This window comes from Lithobates pipiens, unplaced genomic scaffold, assembly GCF_037356315.1.
Source record: "Lithobates pipiens isolate NorthernLeopardFrog02 unplaced genomic scaffold, aLitPip1_a1.2 Scaffold_18, whole genome shotgun sequence".
In the NCBI taxonomy this organism is placed as follows: domain Eukaryota; kingdom Metazoa; phylum Chordata; class Amphibia; order Anura; family Ranidae; genus Lithobates; species Lithobates pipiens.
In genome coordinates, this window is record NW_027507758.1 from 158611153 (window position 1) to 158632712 (window position 21560).

Here is a 21560-nt window from a genome sequence, read left to right on the forward strand (position 1 = left end):
ATTTTAGAAAGTAGACACCCCAAGCTATTTGCTGAGAGGCATGTTGAGTCCATGGAATATTTTATATTTTCCCACAAGTTGCGGGAAAATTACAAACTTTTTTTTTTTTTTTTTTTTTTTCACAAAGTTGTCACTAAATGATATATTGCTCATGCATGCCATGGGCATATGTGAAATGACACCCCAAAATAAATTCTGCTGCTTCTCCTGAGTACGGGGATACCACATATGTGGGACTTTTTGGGAGCCTAGCCGCGTACGGGGCCCCGAAAACCAAGCACCGCCTTCAGGCTTTCTAAGGGCGTAATTTTTTGAGTTCACTTCTCACTACCTATTACAGTTTTGAAGGCCATAAAATGCCAAGATGGCACAAAACCCCCACAAATGACCCCATTTTAGAAAGTAGACACCCCAAGCTATTTGCTGAGAGGCATGTTGAGTCCATGGAATATTTTATATTTTGCCACAAGTTGCGGGAAAATTACAAACTTTTTTTTTTTTTCACAAAGTTGTCACTAAATGATATATTGCTCACGCATGCCATGGGCATATGTGAAATGACACCCCAAAATAAATTCTGCTGCTTCTCCTGAGTACGGGGATACCACATATGTGGGACTTTTTGGGAGCCTAGCCGCGTACGGGGCCCCAAAAACCAAGCACCGCCTTCAGGCTTTCTAAGGGCGTTACAGTTTTGAAGGCCATAAAATGCCAAGATGGCACAAACCCCCCCCCCCCCCAAATGACCCCATTTTAGAAAGTAGACACCCCTAAATTTAGGGGTACACTAGTGAGACTAGGTAATAAATGGCGGGTGCCCTGAAACTATAAAAAAATAACTAACCAACCAGCGTCACCTGTAACAGTTATATGGTGATCACTGGTGAAAGGGTTAACTAGGGGGCAATCAGGGGGCTTTATGCGGTAGTATATGGGGGTCCCTGGCGCTATAAAAAGCTGCGGCGAACCTAAATACCTACCTGCCTAACTAGCGTCACCTGTGACACTAATACAGCGATCAGAAAAACGATCGCTTATTAGGCTGGGTTCACACTGGAGCGATGCGGGAACGCCACGAATGCGCGGCGGGTTCCCGCATCGCATGCCTCCCGGCGGCAGTTCACACTGCCCTATGCGAACTGCTGGGAGTGTCAGTGAAATGTTAATGACACCCCCAGATCAGTTCGCATATCGCAGTGCGATCTGCAAACTTGGATCGCATGGTGTGAACACCCATGCGATCCGATTCTGCTGCGGACCAAAAAAAGGGTCCCGTGCGAGTTTGCGGCGGGTGCGGCGGGTGCGACACGAATTCAGCCATACTATCTGTATAGCTGAACTCGAATCGCACAGAGATCGGATGTGATTTGCACTGCAGTGCGGTGCGAATCACATCCGTTCTCATAAACCGCTGCAATGTGAACCCAGCCTTAGTGACACTGGCGACGGGGGGTGATCACGGGGTTAAACCTTTATTGGGGGGGTTAGGGGGGTACCTTAGAACTAAAGGGGGCTAACCCTAACTGCCCTAACAGTTATTAGTCACAAATGACACCTGCCGGGTGATCAGGGGGTTAAACCTTTATTAGGTAATAAATGGCGGGTGCCCTGAAACTATAAAAAAATAACTAACCAACCAGCGTCACCTGTAACAGTTATATGGTGATCACTGGTGAAAGGGTTAACTAGGGGGCAATCAGGGGGCTTTATGCGGTAGTATATGGGGGTCCCTAGCGCTATAAAAAGCTGCGGCGAACCTAAATACCTACCTGCCTAACTAGCGTCACCTGTGACACTAATACGGCGATCAGAAAAATGATCGCTTATTAGGCTGGGTTCACACTGGAGCGATGCGGAAACGCCGCGAATCCGCGGCGGGTTCCCGCATCGCATGCCTCCCGGCGGCAGTTCACACTGCCCTATGCGAACTGCTGGGAGTGTCAGTGAAATGTTACTGACACCCCCAGATCAGTTCGCATATCGCAGTGCGATCTGCAAACTCGGATCGCATGGTGTGAACACCCATGCGATCCGATTCTGCTGCGGGCCAAAAAAAGGGTCCCGTGCGAATTTGCGGCGGGTGCGGCGGGTGTGGCGGGTGCGGCGGGTGCGGCGAATGGCTGAACTCGAATCGCACAGAGATCGGATGTGATTTGCACTGCAGTGCGGTGCGAATCACATTCGTTCTCATAAACCGCTGCAATGTGAACCCAGCCTTAGTGACACTGGCGACGGGGGGTGATCACGGGGTTAAACCTTTATTGGGGGGGTTAGGGGGGTACATTAGAACTAAAGGGGGCTAACCCTAACTGCCCTAACAGTTATTACAGTCACAAATGACACCAATGCAAAAAAAAAAAAAAAAAAATGACATTGGTGTCACTGTGACTGGGGGGCAGGGGTAATTGGGGGGGTGATCGGGGGGTAAAGGGGGGGTGTGAGTGTGCCTGGCATGTTCTACTGTGTGTGGGATGTGTTGGTGCAACTCACTGATCCGCTCTCCTCCGTGTCGGAACGAAAAATACCGACACGGAGGAGAGAATACATCACTTCCTCTCCTGTGTTTACATTACAGGAGAGGAAGTGATGTCACCGGGGATTTCCATTCGTCGGGAGCGATCGCGAGGGGGTGGCCATGAATGAATGGCCGTCCCCTCGTCCGGGATCGCTCCCGAACGAAAACCGACCGCCGCAGGCACCGGGCGGGGGCCCGATCGGGCCCCCGACCCGCGGGAGGCAAATCACGTACATGTATGTGCTTATGCCTGCCCGTGCCATTCTGCCGACGTACATCGGCGTGCGGCGGTCGGCAAGTGGTTAAAGCCCCATACACACTCAGATTTTCTGCTGATTTTTTATAGAGGGCCTGCCTGATTGCATACAAATTGAAACTCCTAAGGTCTGACCTCATATTATATGGTTTTGGTAAATCTGAAGGAAAAAAATCAGCAGAAAATCTGATAGTGTGTATGGGGCTTAATAAATTCACTAAAACCAACTTTCCAAACTAATATTAACACAGCTATGGGATCAAAGTAAAATTTCCACGTCTGTCTAGTCACCCAAAAGTAGTTCAGTAATTTTTTTCAAGTATTCAGGACACAGAAGCCTTACTATATAATACATTGATATATAAACAAGTGTAACTGCAACTTTACATCGTTAACCACTTGCCTACTGGGCACTTAAACCCCCCTCCTGCTCAGACCAATTCTCAGCTTTCATTGCTCTCACACTTTAAATGACAATTACTCAGTCATGCAACACTGTACTCAAATGAATTTTTTGTCCTTTTTTTCATACACATGGAGCTTTCTCTGGGTTTTTAATTTTTTGCGCTATAAATGAAAAAAACAAAACGAAAATTGGAAAAAAAAACTAATTTTTCTTTGTTTCTGTGACAAAATTTAGCAAATTATTAATTTTTCTTCATAAATTTTGGCCACAATTTATGCTGCTACATATCTTTGGTAAAAATAACCCAAATTAGTGTATGTTATTTGGTCTTTGTGAAAGTTAGAGAGTCTACAAGTTGTGGTGCAAATCATAAAAAAAATGATCACAGCTGAAGTACTGGTGGCCTATCTCATTTCTTGTGACCCGAACAAGTCAGGAAAGTACAAATACCCCCCAAATGACCTCTTTTTTAAAAGTAGACATTCCAAGGTATTTAGTAAGATGTATGATGAGGTTTTTGATGTTGTCATTTTTCCCCACAATTCTTTGCAAAATTAAATTTTTTCCCCACAAAATTGTCATTGGAATAGCTTATTTCTCTCACATGGCATGTGTATACCACAAATGACACCCCAAAATACATTCTGCTACTCCTCCTGAGTATTACGATACCACATGTGTGGGACTTTTCACAGCCTGGCCACATGGACAGGACCAACGTGCAGGGAGCGTCATCACGTGTTCTAGGAGCATAAATTACTTTTGAAGGCCCTGGAGCACCAGGACAATGACGCGTGACAACGATGAGGCACTGATGACAGATGGCACTCATACGTGGCACTGACAACAGCTGACACTGACAACAGATGACACTGATAACAGATGGAACGTGACACTGACAGGTGGCACTGATGACATGTGAGACTGACAGGTGTCTCTGGGGACAGATGGCACTGTGTTGTGTTAGTGCAACTATTTTTTTTTCACTCCCGCTGCAGCACGGAAGCTCTCCCTCCTCACACGCTGTCTCTGCAGGCAATGAGAGATGATCTCATATGTTTACATATGAGATCATCACCCATTGGACATTCCAAGGGAGTGCTAAATGGCCGCTGTGATTGGCCATTTAGCACAAACTGTAATTGGCTGATCATAGATCACAGATTTCCCCTGCCGCGAACCTGGCGATCCTGCCAGTCCCCCTACATTCCTACGGCACGCGGGGGAATGTAAACAGGAGGACGTCCAGGGACGCCCTCCCAGCAATTGAGCACCACGCTGTAGCTGTCTTTTGGCTATAGTGCGGGCGCAAAGTGGTTAACAGAGTTGCACATTCATGTATCGCTGCATATCTGCCTTTAAAGTGTATGTTACCCTAACATTTTATATTTCCCATATGTATTTGTGGTACCATGTACTTCTGTACCCTTTTCTCGTTGTACTGCTTCCTTTGTGTAAAAAACCTGGTGATCCTGCCAGTCCCCCTACATTCCTACTGCACACTGACCACACTAGACATGAGAGCACATCCATCCCAAAGTGGTCAGCTTTCTGGCTGCGCTGGGAGAACAGCCTGCCTTTTCTCCAATGGTCAGACTTGTGTTGACATGTGCCCCCCGCCCCCCTACTTAACTTCCTGCACAGCTCTCCACTGGGAAGATCAGAGTACTAGAATATTATATATATATATATATATATATATATATATATATATATATATATATATATACACACACACACACACACACACACACACACACACACATACACAAATGTCGGCCTTTCTGTCTAAACTGAGTGGGTTGTTTTAAACAGGTAAGGGTTCACATATACAGTGGGTATACAAAAGAATCGCCCCCCTGTTTTTGTATTATCCAGCTGTATTTACTCAGCGCAACTTGTAATATCCAAGTGAAAGATATATCAACATGTCAGAAAAAATATCAAAAACAGAATCACTGAGTTGGAAAAAGGATCACCCCCTTGTGTCAGTATTTTATTGAACCACCTTTTGCTATAAATACAGCCTTTAGTCTGATGGGATATGTCTCTACTAACTTTGCACATCTAGACTTTGTAATATTTGTACACTGTTCTTTGCAGAACTGTTCAAGTCCACTTAAATTTGATGGACTGCAGTGTTCAAGTCATTCACAGGCAATGCAAGGGCATTCACTTTTTTCTCCTTCAACTACTGTGTGCTTTGGGTCATTGTCATGTTGGTATGTAAACCTTCTTCCCAACTTTCTGGCAGCAGATTATTCTCAAGAATATGATGGTATCAACCCCATCCATATTTCTTATATCCTGACAAGTGCTCCTGTCCCTGCCACCAAGAAACACCCTCATAACAGGATATTACCACCTCCATGCTTTAATGTAGGAATTATGTTATTTGGATGGTGAGCTGAACTGGATTTCCGCCAGACATATCGTTTGGTGTTGAGGCCAAATAATTTTGTCTCATCTGACCAGAACACCTTTTCCATGTGTCCTCAGAATCTTTGATGTGTGTTTCAACAAAGCTCAGTTGTGTTGCATGTGGCCTTTCGTAATTACTTAGGGACCGCCTGCTGCAGTTGTTCGATGGCTGTCTGAAGTGAAATACCGTTATGGCGGCAGATAGCTGCCATAACCCCGGTATCCTCTTCAACAGTGGACGGTCCGCTTTCAGATAAAAGTGGTCTAAGCGGGGGATTTGCCACAGGATCACTTTTATAGAGGGTGGGAGAGGGTACCCCCTCCTGCTACGCACCCGTGGTCTCCGTCGCTTACCGAAGCCGTCGGTAGTGGCAGAGTGAGGGAAAGATGGCCCCCACTCAGCTCCTCACCATTGGATGGCAGAAGCAACGTCACTTCTGCCCAATGGTCTTTATTTTTTTTTGCAAAAAATAAAAAAAGAGACTCTTTTTTAATTACATTTTAGCGTAAATGTTAGATCTGAGTTCTTTTTGACCTCAGATCTCACATTTAAGAGGTCCTGTCATGCTTTTTTCTATTAAAAGGATGTTTGCATTCCTTGTAATAGGAATAACAGTGACCCAAACTTAAAAGGACAGTGTCAAAATAAATAAATAAATAAAATTAGGAAAAAGAAAATGTAAAGCACCCCGACCCACTGAGCTTGCGCGCAGAATCGTACGCATGTACAAGTTGCGCCCGCATATGAAAATGTTATTCAAACCACACGTTAGGTATCGCCACGATCATGAGAGAGAGAGCAATAATTCTAGCATTAAACCACCTCTGCCACTCAAAATTGGGAACCTGTAGAAATTTTTAAACGTCACCTATGGAGATTTTTAAGGGTCAAAATGTGTGGCCATTCCATGAGCAGGCGCAATTTTGAAATGTGACATGTTGGGTATCAATTTACTTGTCGTAACATTATCTTTCACAATCTAAAAAAATAAAAATAAAAAGAAAATCGGGTTTACTTTATTGTTGTCTTATTTTTTAATTTGAAAAAGTGTCTTTCTTCCCAAAAAATTGCACTTGCGAGACCGCTACGGAAATAAGGTGTGGCAAAGTATTGCAAGGACTGCCATTTTATTCTCTAGAGTATATGAAAAAATATATATAAATGTTTGGGGATTCTAAGTCATTTTCTAGGAAAAAATTTATTATTTTAACTTGTAAACACCAAGTCTGAAAAAATAGGTTAGAAAAAAGGGGTGAAACTTGCGCTTGGTAAAAAATAGAATAATTGAAATGGAAAAAATCAATGAAGAAAAAAGCAGCTGAGCACAAAAAACCAGATACTAGGTCCAATAAACAGAAATATAAAAAACAGTGCAGCGCTTAATGTATAACACGTGACTGAATGTAGTGAAACAATAAATCAGGACAAAAAACGTTCCAAGTTAATGCTTTCAAAAAGTAAAACATCAATAATAAACAATACACATGTGCATAATGTGCAATAAACAAAAAATGGACTATTGAACCAAAAAAAAGGATCAAAAAAACTTTTAGAAGAAAAAAATGTTGTTTAAACTACAGCTTAGTGCTGTGAAGCACAACCTAGTGATTAAGTGAGAAAAACAAACAACAAAATTGAAAAATAAATCAAAACAAATCCCATGCTTTGGATAAATGAAGTGATTTACAAGGCCTCATAAATGTGAAGATATAAGTTCATTGGGTAGAACGTGAATGGAACTTTAAAGATGAACGTGAATGAAGCTTTAAAATTGGTCCCAGGTGTCACTGGTGCAGGTGCTTGACCACGTAAATTCTTTCACTCTACAGTTTAAGTAAGTAATAAAGGCTTACCAGAGCCACCTTTAGTATGCGCAAATACGAACTCCCCAAATGTTGGGATCGGACAGGATCGTTCCTCCGACACTCCTCGTGTAGATGGATCATCCAGTGACACCTGGGACCAATTTTAAAGCTTCATTCACGTTCATCTTTAAAGTTCCATTCACGTTCTACCCAATGAACTTATATCTTCACATTTATGAGGCCTTGTAAATCACTTCATTTATCCAAAGCATGGGATTTGTTTTGATTTATTTTTCAATTTTGTTGTTTGTTTTTCTCACTTAATCACTAGGTTGTGCTTCACAGCACTAAGCTGTAGTTTAAACAACATTTTTTTCTTCTAAAAGTTTTTTTGATCCTTTTTTTTGGTTCAATAGTCCATTTTTTGTTTATTGCACATTATGCACATGTGTATTGTTTATTATTGATGTTTTACTTTTTGAAAGCATTAACTTGGAACGTTTTTTGTCCTGATTTATTGTTTCACTACATTCAGTCACGTGTTATACATTAAGCGCTGCACTGTTTTTTATATTTCTGAAAAAATAGGTTGCAAGAAAAAAAGCCACTCCTTAACCACTCCTTAACCACTTGGTTAAGGAGTGGCTTTTTTCTTTCAACGCTCCCATACAAGCCACATTTGTGCAGAATTTCTGATATTGTCGTCAAATGCACACAATGACAACTCTTTTTCATACATTCCTGCAACTACTTCAGAGTTGCTGCTGGCTCTTTCATCCAGTTTGGAGCGATGTCCTGATCCAGCGAGGGTCTGTGTTGTTCCACTTCTTAAAAATAGAATGAACGCTTCTAAGCATTCATCATGCCTTTGAATTTTTTGTATCCATCTCCTGTCTTGTGTCTGTCCACAACTCTATCCCAGAGATCTTTTGACAGTGACTTGCCACCCATAGTAAATTGTTTATTTCAGTTGCACTACAAGGGACTAAAAGCTTCAGGAAAGCTATTTTCATGCTGAGCTCATCAAAATGACCACGGCTGATAACAGTTGGAAGTCAATTGGCTTTGTGTGCCATTGAAAATGTGATTGGCTAGACCTGATTGAGTTTACAAGCCATTATTAGGAGGGGGTGATCCTTTTTTAACTCAGTTTTAAAAAAAAAAAATATTGAGCTTTTTTCTGACATGTGGTTATATCTTTCACTGGGATAGAATAAATTGCACTGAGTAAATACAGCTGGATAAAACAAAAAACGGTATCAGCCTTCATTTCAGGCTGCAAAGCAACAAAATGTGATTATTTTAAAGGGGGCGATTCTCTCATATACCCCTGTACTTTGGCTTTCCAGTTTATTTAAGCAACTAATCTGATACCTAGTATAACTTTTTTAAATTTACTGATGTTACTGAACACCGTCCAGGGAGTCTCTACCCAGCTAAACTGCAACAAAGGAGCATTAGTAGATAAATAAAAAGTATTAGAGCACCCATGGGCCTCTATGGGTCTTGAGCGGAAGTATGAATTTAAACATATGTACCCCCACCAAATCATTCTCTGCAGCTATTACCTTTTGTACCACCACCCCCTCCCTTTAGAATGTAGTGCCCTTCTGTACCTTTTGTATTGAACTGTACTGTAATTGTGTTGCGCCCCCCCCCCCCCCCCATACAAAGCGATGCGTAAACTGTTATATAAATCGTGTATAATAATAATAATAATAATAATAATAATAATATGTACGTCCAACATTTTCGAAGGAGTGTAGCACATCTTTTTCAAGAACTCCTGTGATCCAGTACACCCAAGGTCGGCAACCTGTCGATGGTGATCTACCTGTCGATCATGGCCAGGTGATGGGTAGATTGCATCTCTGCATTGACGACCCCTGGCTAAACTTGCCCCCCCTCCAGTGGTGAGAAGTCAGGGGTAGAGAAGTAGAGAGCAGGGCGGGCAGATCAAGAAGAAGGAGAGAGCCGGGTGGGCGCAGCAGGAGAGAAGACTTGCTCAGGTATGGAGCTACCTCTTGTAATGAAGCAGCAGGTGTGTGTTTACTGGGGCTGCTGTGGCTGTCGGATCAGAGAAAGAGAATGCCGGGTGGGTGGATTAGAGAGTCGAGAGCCTGCCAATCAGAACAGGTGAGGAGGGAGCAGGGCGGCCAAAGCAGCGGAGGAGGGAGCTGGGCGGGCAAAGCAGTGGAGAGAGCCAGCCAGGCGGAGTAGTGGAGGAGGCTTGCTCTGGCACTGAGCTACCTCTCTCCCCGAAGCAGTACTGCAGGTGTGGGCTCATCAGTGCTGCTGCGGCTGCCTAAGTTTCTTTAGCACAGTTTAACACAAAGAAAACAAAAAATGTGAGATTGCCGCAGCAGCCTCACTGAGCCCACACCTGCTGTGCCAGAGCAAGTCCCTTCCCCTACTTCTGACTTCTCACTCTGAGCTAAGTGTTTTCTGTTCTTGCAGTTTTGTGGGGGTTTCTGTATTGAGGCACCCAACTGGGAAGGGGAGTCTGTACTGGGTGGCGGTTCTGTTTTAGAAAGCCGATTCGTTTGTGCTGGATAGGGAGTCTGTACTGAGAGAGTAGGCTGGCAGGGAGGATAAGGGAAGGTAGCAGAGATCTCTATGGTTAAGAATATGGGTAGGGAGTGAATTGCACTGAGCAGAAGGGGTAATTTTTATACATTTACTTTGTAAAGTGGTCTGTGCATTAGGGCTTGTTCACACTAGTAGTTGGGGGGGCATTAAAACCCCTCAGGTGAGTCGCACCTCCCAACCATGCCCACTTAGGCTTGCTAGTAAAAAAAAAATAATTCTATTAATAAATAAAAATGGGCACCCCGGAGATCTCTCCTCCATGTTGTTCATGTAGACCTCCACCTCCTAATGGGTTGCCTACCCCTGCAGTACACCATCCAAATGTTGCATAGGAGAAACTCCTCTTGTTTGGATACAAACTCCTGCTCAAGACATGTGAGCTCCTCTACTAATTTTGATTTATCTAGCAAAGCTTTTGACTATATCATTAATACCCAACACCACTCTACTTTCCACACTGTGCTGTAAATTATATTGTATACACCTCTACATAGTAAAATGTGGATATTATGTGCATCACACCATTACATTCTCTTCATTGTGATATATATAAGTACTGATTTGTAATGAAATGGAGTATATCCTTTAGCAGCATACTTCTACACTAAATTCACACCTCTAAATTCTGCTTTTAGCATCATTGGTCTGGTTTTCGAAGTACACCTTCAAAAACAATGAATGGTAACATCTGTAAATAGCGTAGGGGAATAGCATAGTGTATATAATGTTGAAGTGTTGAGTATATAGCATACAGCAGAGTGTATAATGTATATCTGTGTGGAGTATAGGAAGTACAGCATAGTGCACAGAGAGGAGTGGTGTGCAATAAGGAATGTTCACCACAGTGTACAGTGGAGAGTGGTTCACAGTATAGTAAACATAGTAGAGCAGTGTCGATTTGAAGAGAAGAATAGTAATGGCGGCCTATATAGGTTTCCTTTAAAATCACTGTCTCATGCTGGCCATACACTATAAGAAAAATCGCCCCGAAATTCGGCCATTAGACCGTTCGTTCGTTTTTTCAGCCAGTTAACGGGCACAAAATCGATAATCGTTTGGACGTTTTTGAGCCGAAAAAACAAAGGACAGGTTTGGAAATTTTCTGCCGAATGAACGATAAATTAAAAGGTTAATGCGTTTCCTGTCCGACCTGTCTGCACTAAGTATATGTAAAAAAAACGAACATAAAATGTATTTATTTATGTCCACTGAATGATTTATCGGTCATTACATGATGGCAGCATCGCTTGCGCTTGCGGCCAAAGGTTTGTCTTTCGAAATTGGGTTCGCCCGATTTTTCGTATAGTGTATGGCCAGCATCAGATTCTGAACTCGGAAGAGTTATTTATTTGAAAATCAGCTGAAGCTTTAAAACCAGACTATCAGAATATTCTGTTGTCTGATGCCACTGCTGCATCCCAGTTCTCTGCAATGAGAATAAAGATATTCTAAGCAGCAAAGTGCCCAATGTTGAAAAGTGGGAACGGTCAAAATGCTTTAGAGCGTTTGGCTTACTTTTCATAAGCATGTCAACAGAGACAGTTGGCAAAAAACACATTTCTGGCTATAATTTTCATTAAGCCTTTCAGTAACAGGGCACCCTATTGGACCTTACCTGCAACTCACTTTTACCAAGGCCAACATTGTGTTCTTCTATAGATGCCCGTGTTGCCTAATTTATTAAAGTGAGTTTAACCAAAGAAATGGCCTAACCAGAAGTAAAGAAAAAACAAACAGTATCTGTGGCACGGTTTTGCTTTAATAAGAGAAAGCTTAACCTTGTCTATGGTTTAGTCACCTATATTAATATTCTTGAACACGTTATAACGAACGTATTATATTAGATGGACATAACAGAGACTAAGACTTTAGAGGTTTATGTCTCGCAGTAGACTTGATGTGAATCTTAAGCATTTATGCTCTAAAAACACACTAGTGCTAATAAGCAGCTGTTTATTCAAAGCCATGGTAATTGGTATTATATACCATTTCCTTCCCTGCAGCAATCACTAGTCCCAGATGTGAGACCTGTAAATATGATCTTATAAAACAACAGCACTCTCAGAGGCAAGACCTTATTACTGCTCAGAAAGAACACAAAGAATGCCACAAAATGCTCAAACCACAAGCAAGGAAAAACAAAACGAGTAAAGAGGACCTCTGTGCAAGCGCTACTCTATAGAGCCAACTTGGTGTATTTACTACTGGCGGTAACTATAATCTATGAAAGAAAGATAGAAAGAATTTGCAGGTAAGAGGTTTAAAAGCTGAAAGGTACTATTCAAATTTAAATATTAAAAGAGGAGTATGGCCAAGGCTTTTTTTTTTTCTGGGTCACATGAGTGCACTTACTTTTGCACTCCTGTGACCCAGAATCAGCTAAAGTCTGCCGCCAGCTGACATCAGAGTCCCTTAACCACTTAAGCCCTGGACCAATTTGCAGCTAAAGGACCAGGCCCCTTTTTGCGATTCGGCACTGCATCGTATTAACTGATAATTGCGCGGTCATGCGATGTGGCTCCCAAACAAAATTGGCGTCCTTTTTTTTTTTTTTTTTAACACAAATAGAGCTTTCTTTTGGTGGTATTTGATCACCTTTGCGGGTTTATATTTTTTGCGCTATTAACAAAAATAGAGCGACAATTTTGAAAAAAATGCAATATTTTTTACTTTTTGCTATAATAAATATCCACAAAAAAATATAAAAAATATATAAAAAAAAAATTTCCCTCAAAAAGTTTTTCACAAAAGTTATAGCGTTTACAAAATAGGGGATAGTTTTATAGCATTTTTATTAATATTTTTTTTTTTTTTACTAGTAATGGCGGCGATCAGCGATTTTTATTGTGACTGCGACATTATGGCGGACACATCGCACATTTTTGACACATTTTTGGGACCAGTCATTTATACAGCAATCAGTGCTATTTAAATGCACTGATTCCTGTGTAAATGACACTGGCAGTGAAGGAGTTAACCACTAGGCAGGGAGGGGTTAAGTGTGTGTGTGTGTTTTTTTAACTGAAGGGGGCGTGGCTTGGCGTCTGACGTCACTGATAGTCTTTCCCTATTAACAGGGAACAGACGATCAGTGATAAGCTCAGCAGGAAGCACGGGTAGAGGTTTGTTTACAGAGACCTCTCCTCGTTCTTCAGCTCTGTGACCCGATCGTGGGACACCAGCGGCGATTGGGTCCGCTGGTACCGCGGCCATGGAGCTCAGGACCGGGTTGGGCACTTAAAGAGCAACGTACAGGTACGTGATTGTGCCCAGCCGTGCCATTCTGCCAACGTATATGTGCAGGAGGTGGTCCTTAAGCGGTTAAAAAGATCCCAACAATAAAGGTCAGGATCTACCCAGATGCATGACTGGCAGCCTGTTCAGCCTCTCAGCACGCTGCTGAAATCCTAAGCCGCACCCTCCCCAGACTGGCGCTTCAGTGAAAGCTGGAGGGGCAGAGCAGACTGGAGGTCACTGTTCTCTGCTCAGAGCAGACCGAGAGCTGAACGATCAGCAGTCAGGTTCTCAGACTTAGGCTGGATTCACACCTATGTATTTTTAGTGCTTTTTGCATTTCGCAGATTTGCACTACAGAACGTGTTCCATAGGAAACCATGTTAAATGGACTATAGTGCAAATTTGCAAAATGCAAAAAAGCACTAAAAATGCATAGGTGTGAATCCAGCCTTAGAGCAAGCAGTGGGCAGCTGCAGCATCACACCCATGTTGCAGCAGAGAGGTGCATATTTATGATTATTTTGTTTTCAGAACCTCACATTTCTCCTTTAACGTACGTGAAGCAGACAATTGCTGCAAGCCCCGTCACAAAGTAATCTTATGACAAAAAGCGCAGGATGGAGCGACGTGCTGACATCACCGTGCATCTTGAATCCCGGAAGAACAGGCTGCTGCTATTTGGCCAGTCGGCTTGTTGGTTTTTAATGTGAATACAAATTCCCTTTGATGTAAGTGTAATACGTTATATGGGCAGCACAGTGGTGTAGTGGTTAGCCCTTTAACCTAGCAGCAAAAAGGGTCGCTGGTTCAAACCACAACGCGACACCATCTGCCTAGAGTTTGCATGTTCTCCCTGTGCCTGCGTGGGTTTCCTCTGGGTACCCTGGTTTCCTCCCACACTGTAAAGACATGCTGGTAGGTTAATCAGGTCCTGTCTAAAAATTGGCCCTAGTATATGTATGAATGGGTGTTAGGGTTAGGTTGTAAGCTCCTTGAGGATAGGGACTGATGTGAATGTACAATGTATATGTAAAGCGCTACGCAACCTATACAAGTACCTGAAATAAATTTGAAAAAGATATGCTTTGAATAAAGTTTTTAAGGATGTTACACGATGGCGAGCCTTTTGTATTTTGGGGCTCTCCTGCGATAACGTCAACCGGATGATAGGTCCATATGCCCAAAGAGGTTTCTCGGATGGTTAATACCCTGGCTGGGTTTAGAGTCACAAGTATCAGTGACCTTCCGTGATAGGAGATCTGTGCAAGCTGGTAAGCGCGCACTCTGTTTATGGTGGAGGTGATAATTGAAGGATCACACGCTACAAGGTAGTGGATAGAATTTTTTTTCATCACATTTGGACTTTTAATTTATCACTTGTGTTTGTATTATTAGCGCAACTATTATTATAAACATATGACTTGGGACTGTGCTATATCTCTCAGTAAACTTTGCTGCTTTTTGATGTTTTGCCTTTAATTTAGACTATTAGCGCCGTTTCTACCTTGCTTGATATTAATTGCTGCAAGCCCCCTGCATGGCTAATACAAACGACTTTTTTTTTTCTATTTTGTTTTCATTTATGTCTGGCTATTCTCCCTGTCTGACATTCCTTCACCTCCCCTCCACTCTTTCATTGTATTAGCATGTTATTACAAAAAGTGTGTAAATAAGGTTTAAATTATGGATATGTTATCGCTTTCTCCAGAACGGGTGGTATACATCACATCCTGTAAAGCAGGAATTGACAAATCGCAGTTCCATAAAAATGTCACCTGGCAGCCAGAAAATGTCGCTTCTGCTCTAAAGCCAGTAGCACTACACTGCCTGGAAAGTTGGACATTGTCCTGTGTTCCTAGGAGAAGGGTGCGTTAGCCTGCCGAAAACGCACAGGGACAGGGAAATTTCAAGGAATTCTACTTTAAAGTATAAGTTCACATTTGGGAACACGTTACCCATTTTAAGGGAGAACCATAAAACATGTTGCCAATGCTGGAGCCACTGCCTGATCCCCCCCTCCCTGGCACAGCGGTATGGGGAGAAGTTCCCTGTACTAGCTGTCACTTTTAGAAACAAGCGTAACTCCACCCGCACGGCCACGTCATTCATTCACAGCTGTGTGTGTGTGAATGAACTACAAGCCCTGACATCCTTTGCTGCTGTCAACTTGTGGTTCTCAATGAACTACCATGACACCGTGGAGCCTCGTAGTAGATCATTGATTTTTCCTGTCAGTGTACCTGCTTACCCATACGGGATGTACTGACAGATCTGCAGAAGACCTGCATGGCACCAGCGATTGGCTGATCACTGGTGCAATTGCAATGCTTAACAGGCTCTAAATAAATAAATGCACTTGTTTTTTTTTTTAGCTGTGAAAAATGTGCATTTATTATTTATTTAGTTCATTTTTTTGAAAAGTGAACTTAACCTTTAAGGGACCTGTTGCAGTGCAACACAAACTATGGCATATTTTTTCAAAAAATTGTATGCTTGATGGACCTATACAGTAAATGCCATCTGTACCAATCAATACTAGATTTTTTAACGAAAATATGTACCGAATAAAGTAGCTGTCACTATTGGCCTTCTTCTAAGAATGCTGCTTGTCTGGCTATCTTTCTCTTCTATTCTTTCACTAACCTGACTTATTCACTTACCTGTAAAAAGCATGGCATTTAAAAACAATGAAATCAAAACTCCTGATCTGCATACTTGTTACAGGCCAATTCCATTTTCAGGAGTGCTCGACAATGGCAGCCTACATATGCCATTAGGTAGGTTCACATTGATGCGATTTCAGTGAGTTTTCTAGTGTTATTTCAAGGACCACGTCCAGGGTGACTTGATGTGGGTTCAGCTGTAATTCCAATGCGTTTTGGATTTATGGCCTGGGGTCTCTCTCAAAAGCAGATCAGAAAAATCACAGACTTGTACAAACTGCACTAGAATTGCAATATCTTTCAACAGCTATGCATTTTGCATGCAGTTTCCATTCAACTATATGGAGTATAAAATGACACTGCACTAAGTTTTCCTTGAACAGCTATGTGCACCAGTAACTCTCAACCCTACAACATTTCAGTTTGTTTACCTATCTGAAAAAGGCACTATTAATCTGATTCCTCTGTGTCGCTAACTGAACTGGCAGACAAACACACAGTTACATTTATTTATAGGAGAAAAAGCATATTGATTTTTTTTTTTTTTTTATTGCTGGCAAGTAGGCTTTTCTTACAAACTAGACTTTGTATATCTCTTCTGCAATAAAAGCTTCTCTTCTGGCTGCCAGCAATTCTCTAATTGCAAACCGAGCCATGCATGCGCAGCTCAGTAAGCAATCCCAGTATGCTGCAGGTGTTGGGAAAGGTAGCTCCCATGCACACCCATGGGATTTATGTAATCTCAAGCCAGCTAATGAAGGTGGCTGAGGGAGAAAAACCTGGAAGAAGACACTGAGATGTCAGAGATGGCGATGGAGTAAAGAGAGAAAGTGCAGATGTTCAAATGCTGGTGGAAGGGACTTTGGGAGGTAGGTGTGCCATGATGAGCAAACGTGCAAATTATGGCAAGAGCCCTTGGGGGTTTCAAATATCATTGCATAGTTTAGGTTGAAAAAAAAACAAAAAAAAAATCTAGTTCAACAAATAGAAAAAGATCAAATTGAAAACTGCCATATACATCATTTTTACCCACAGTTGATGCAGAGGAAGGCAAAAAAAACCCTATTAAGCATGGTCCAATTTGCGGGAAGACAGGCAGAAAAATGTTTTCGGATTGCCCCGGAGGTAATCAGTTATTCCCTGGATTAAAAATCCTTGATGTTATAATAAATGTTAATATCCTGTATGTTTAGTTTCACAAAATTTAATTGAATGTACATACTTATGAAACCTCCCAGCTCTGTCTTCATTGTCTGCATACAGGAACATTTTCAGGGCATAATTCTCCACGTGAGCGCTGCCAACAATCTCCTGAGTTATGGACTCGCAGTCTCCAAGCTGTTTCTTTAGCTGTATATTAAAAAAAAAAAAAAAGCACCCCTCATTAAAATGTTGATTATTTGGATTTAAAAATAAAATAATAATAAAAATAAAATAATGCATTCAATATGCTATAAAATACACAGCCAGACCTGACCCATCATTAAAATTCATAATTCACATTAGTCAGTAAGGTACGTCTCAGTATTATCAAATCACACGTTTTGAAAGGTAAAAAAAGTATTCTCTCTTGTCAAGAATAATAAAAAAAAATAAAAAAAAAGAAACTTCGGTTTCCATTTGCCCAGCTGCCAGCCTGGATCAAATGGGCAATCTACTACTATTACACTATAGCAAAAAAGTGGCTGCCACAATGTGCTGATATACTTACAAATTACACTGCACATTTATATATTTATCATTTACAATTGTAGAAATAAAAATAATAGTGAAAAAAAAAGATTTAAAGAGGAGCTGCACCTAAAAAAAAAAATATTAAAAGCCAGCAGCTACTAATATTGCAGCTGCTGACTTTTAATAATATCACACTTACCTGTCCCAGGTTCCAGCGATGTCGGCGGCAGATGACGAGCGATCGTTCGTCTCGCTGCAGCCACCGCCGCTATCCTCTGTCAGGGAATCGGGAAGTGAAGCATGAGGGCTTCACTGCCCGGTTCCCTACTGCGCATGCGCGAGTCGCGCTGCGCTTCTCTTATGGTCCCCCGCTGTGTCTCTGGGAACTGTGTGTTTCCCAGAACACAACGGGGGGGGCGGAGCAATGCGGGGGTCTGCGGCGGTCTGGCCGGAAGTGGGTGCAGTTACCTAAAAAGAAGAAAACAATGCAGCCACCACTTCTAATGATTGGTAAGTTGTAATAAATTACATTTTTGATTTTGGGTTTAATACTGTTATAACCTTTTTTTTTTAGTATAAAGTTAAGGGAAAAAAAGTATTTGATCCCCTGCTGATTTTTTACATTTGCCCACTGACAAAGAAATGATCAGTCTATAATTTTAATGGTAGGTTTATTTTAACAGTGAGAGGCATAATAACAAAAATATCCAGAAAAAATGCATTTCAAAAAAGTTATAAATTGATTTGCATTCTAATGAGTAAAATACGTATTTGATCCCCTATCAATCAGCAAGATTTCTGGCTTCCAGGTATCTTCTATACAGGTAACGAGGTGAGATTAGGAGCACTCTCTTAAAGGGAGTACTCCTAATCTCAGCTTGTTACCTGCATAAAAGACACCTGTCCACAGAAGCAACCAATCAGATTCCAATCTCTCCACCATGGCCATCAACCAAAAAGCTGTCCAAGGATGTCAGGGACAAGATTGTAGACGTACACAAGGCTGGAATGGGCTACAAGACCATCGCCAAGCAGCTTGGTGAGAAGGTGACACCAGTTGGTGAGATTATTCACAAATGGATGAAACACAAAATAACTGCTAATCTCCCGCAGTCTGAGGCTCCATGCAAGATCTCACCTCGTGGAGTTTTAATTATCATGAGAGCGCTGGCCTCCATATGGTGCAACGTCTTCTCAAAGATGCATAGGGGCCAGCCCTGTTACGGGTGACCTCAGCCTATACCCCCTTAATGGTTCCTGGGGTATTTACCCAATATTCCAAAATAGAGCTGTCATCTATAATCTGGGGCCCCATCATCATCATAATCGGGTCCTCCTCTTTGGAGTCTATTTTAACCTCAAGTTAACTATGCACTTCCTAGTTGTTTGTGCCCATTTACAGGTTATTTCTGTCCATCGGGTGCTCTGGCATCATTCTTGGCAGAGTTGAACTCTGACCTTCCTGTGACAATGAGCCATGCTGAGTCTGCAGCTCCTGATGTCATTTCTGAATCAGAATCAGAATCAGCCACACATGGATCGAAATTCAACCGGTTCGGCTGGCCAGCTTTAACCTTTACGTTCTGTAATGAACACTGTTTACACATTTTTACAAGGGTCAAAACATTCCCAAAGAATAGGTTTTCAAGCTATGATAATTCCACTGAAAAATATTAAATTTTTTTTATGGGAACATCAAATCACTGAATATTTTCTCAAAGTAAGACTTCACGCAAGACCACATTGACCGGTTGCCGACAAGCTGCTGTTATACGGTGGCAGGTCGGCTCTCCTGTGCAAATTGCCGTAGCTGTATGGCGGCACGTGCAGGCGCGATAGCGAGCAGAGCGCACTCGCACATGCTGCAGAACCACGCCCACGGGTCGGGCGAACTCAATGTTGGTATACAGAGGCAGAATGTGGATCTATCTGCCTTTGTAAACAAATCGGCTTCCCATTCTGAAAGTAGACATGACAGATCTACTGTTCCCAGTGTCATGTCCCTGGCAGCCCATCCCCCCTACAGTTAGAACACGCAGAGTGAACACATTTAATTCCTTGATCACCCCCTAGTGTTAACCCCTTTCACTGCCAGTGACATTTATACAGTAATCAGTGACTATTTATAGCACTGATCGCTGTATAAATGTCAATGGTCCCAAAAAGTGGCAAACGTGTCCGATATGTCCGCCGCAATAATGCAGTCCTGCTAAAATTCACAGATCACCGCCATTACTAGTAAAAAAAAAAAAAAAAGCCATAAATCTATCCCCTATTTTGTAGACGCTATAACTTTTGCACAAACCATTCAATATATCCCTACTGCAAACTTTTTTTACCAAAAATACGTAGAAGAATATATCAGCCTAAACCGACTAATTCAATTTTTTTTATGGATGTGTATTATAGCAAAAACTAAAATCGTTTTTTTTCCCCCTAAATTGGCGCTTTTTGTTAGTTTATAGTGTAAAAAATAAAAAACCGCAGAGATGATCAAATACCACCAAAAGAAAGCTCTATTTGTTAGAAAAAAAGGATGTCATTTTGTTTGGGTACAGCATCGCACGACTGCACAATTGTCAGTTAAAGCGACACAGTGCCATATTGGAAAAAAGAAGCATGTCCCCAGTCTCCAAAAACACCCATTGGATGTCTGCAATCTCTGACCGTCTCTAGTAGGAAGCCATTCTACATGACAATTTCCAGTTGCATGTCTACAGTCTCTGACAGCTTTCCATAGCATTACATTCAACGAATATTATGAGCGGCCCTTTGGTAATGTCAGCAACTGCATCTGAGACCCCATAACAAGTAAACTGACCACCACTGAACTAACGTATGTGGGATTAGTCAACCGGTTACCAAGCAGTACAAAAACATTACAGTACAAAAACATTCAAAGACCATGATTTTTCATTTTAGGGTCTTATCAATGTTCCATTATGCATGCAATTACAGAGAACATGCAACAATTCAATTACATCAGGGGACGCCCCCTTGGACTTTATATATTTTTTTTTATTCTGCCATTGATAAAGTCAGAAAAATGTATTAATTAAAAGGCATAGTAGTGCCAACTTTATTAATATACAAAAAATATAAAAGCCGTGTGACCAGCGTGTACGGTCCCTCTATATTGTTGCTTTTATCGTTTTCAATTTCAATCTGATATGTGAGTACTTTTGGTTTTGAAATTGTTCAACAATTCCACAATAGATTGTGCGCTTCTCAATAATTTATTTATTTTTCCTCATTATGCATGCAATGCATTATTAAAGAATGTTACCCCAACATTTCATTATCCTGATGTGTCTGTTTTACCATATACTTGTGCCCAAAAGTGTTCTGTTCTCTTTGTATTGCTTCTTTTGTGTGAAATACCGGGTGATTGTGCCAATACCCATGCTTTCTTATTTCAAACTGAACACGCTAGACATGAGCGCACATTGTGGTCAGTTTTCTGGCTGTGCTGGGGGAACAGTCTCCCTCCAAAGATAAGACTTGTGCTGACACCACCACCCCCCCCCCCCCTCAGCTCAGGACATTTATTGGGTAGATCAGTGTAATGCTGTTTCTCCCCCTCCCCCCACCTCTAACTCCTTCATGCAGCTGAGAGCATAGATTATGTGATCACTTTAAGAATATGTATATATATATACACACACACTATATATACACACATATACACACACATATATATATATATATATATATATATATATATATATATATATATATACACACACACACACACACACATACATAGATACATACACAGAAATATCTATGAAAAGATCAGCAGGTGGAAAGTGTGAATTACCCATACCTCTGAGTGGTATTCATTTGATATTATCTGAATCCACTATAAGCTAGTATCATGTAAAGGAATTTACACGACTTACTCCATTGATATATATAATAGTATTCTGACATTTTTCTATTTATACATTTTTTCTGAGATTTCTCCAATTCGTATGTTGACTCAGATCAGAG

General features: G+C 41.6%; 1 protein-coding gene across 1 annotated transcript in view; it reads right to left on the reverse strand.

Moving 5' to 3' along the window:
- The window catches only part of VTA1 (vesicle trafficking 1), a 298694-nt gene that overhangs the window by 126918 nt on the left and 150216 nt on the right, over positions 1–21560 (reverse strand). The window contains exon 3 of the mRNA XM_077486302.1: positions 17116–17243. Within this exon, the coding sequence (XP_077342428.1) occupies positions 17116–17243 (128 nt within the window). The remainder of the gene's footprint in view (positions 1–17115; positions 17244–21560) is intronic.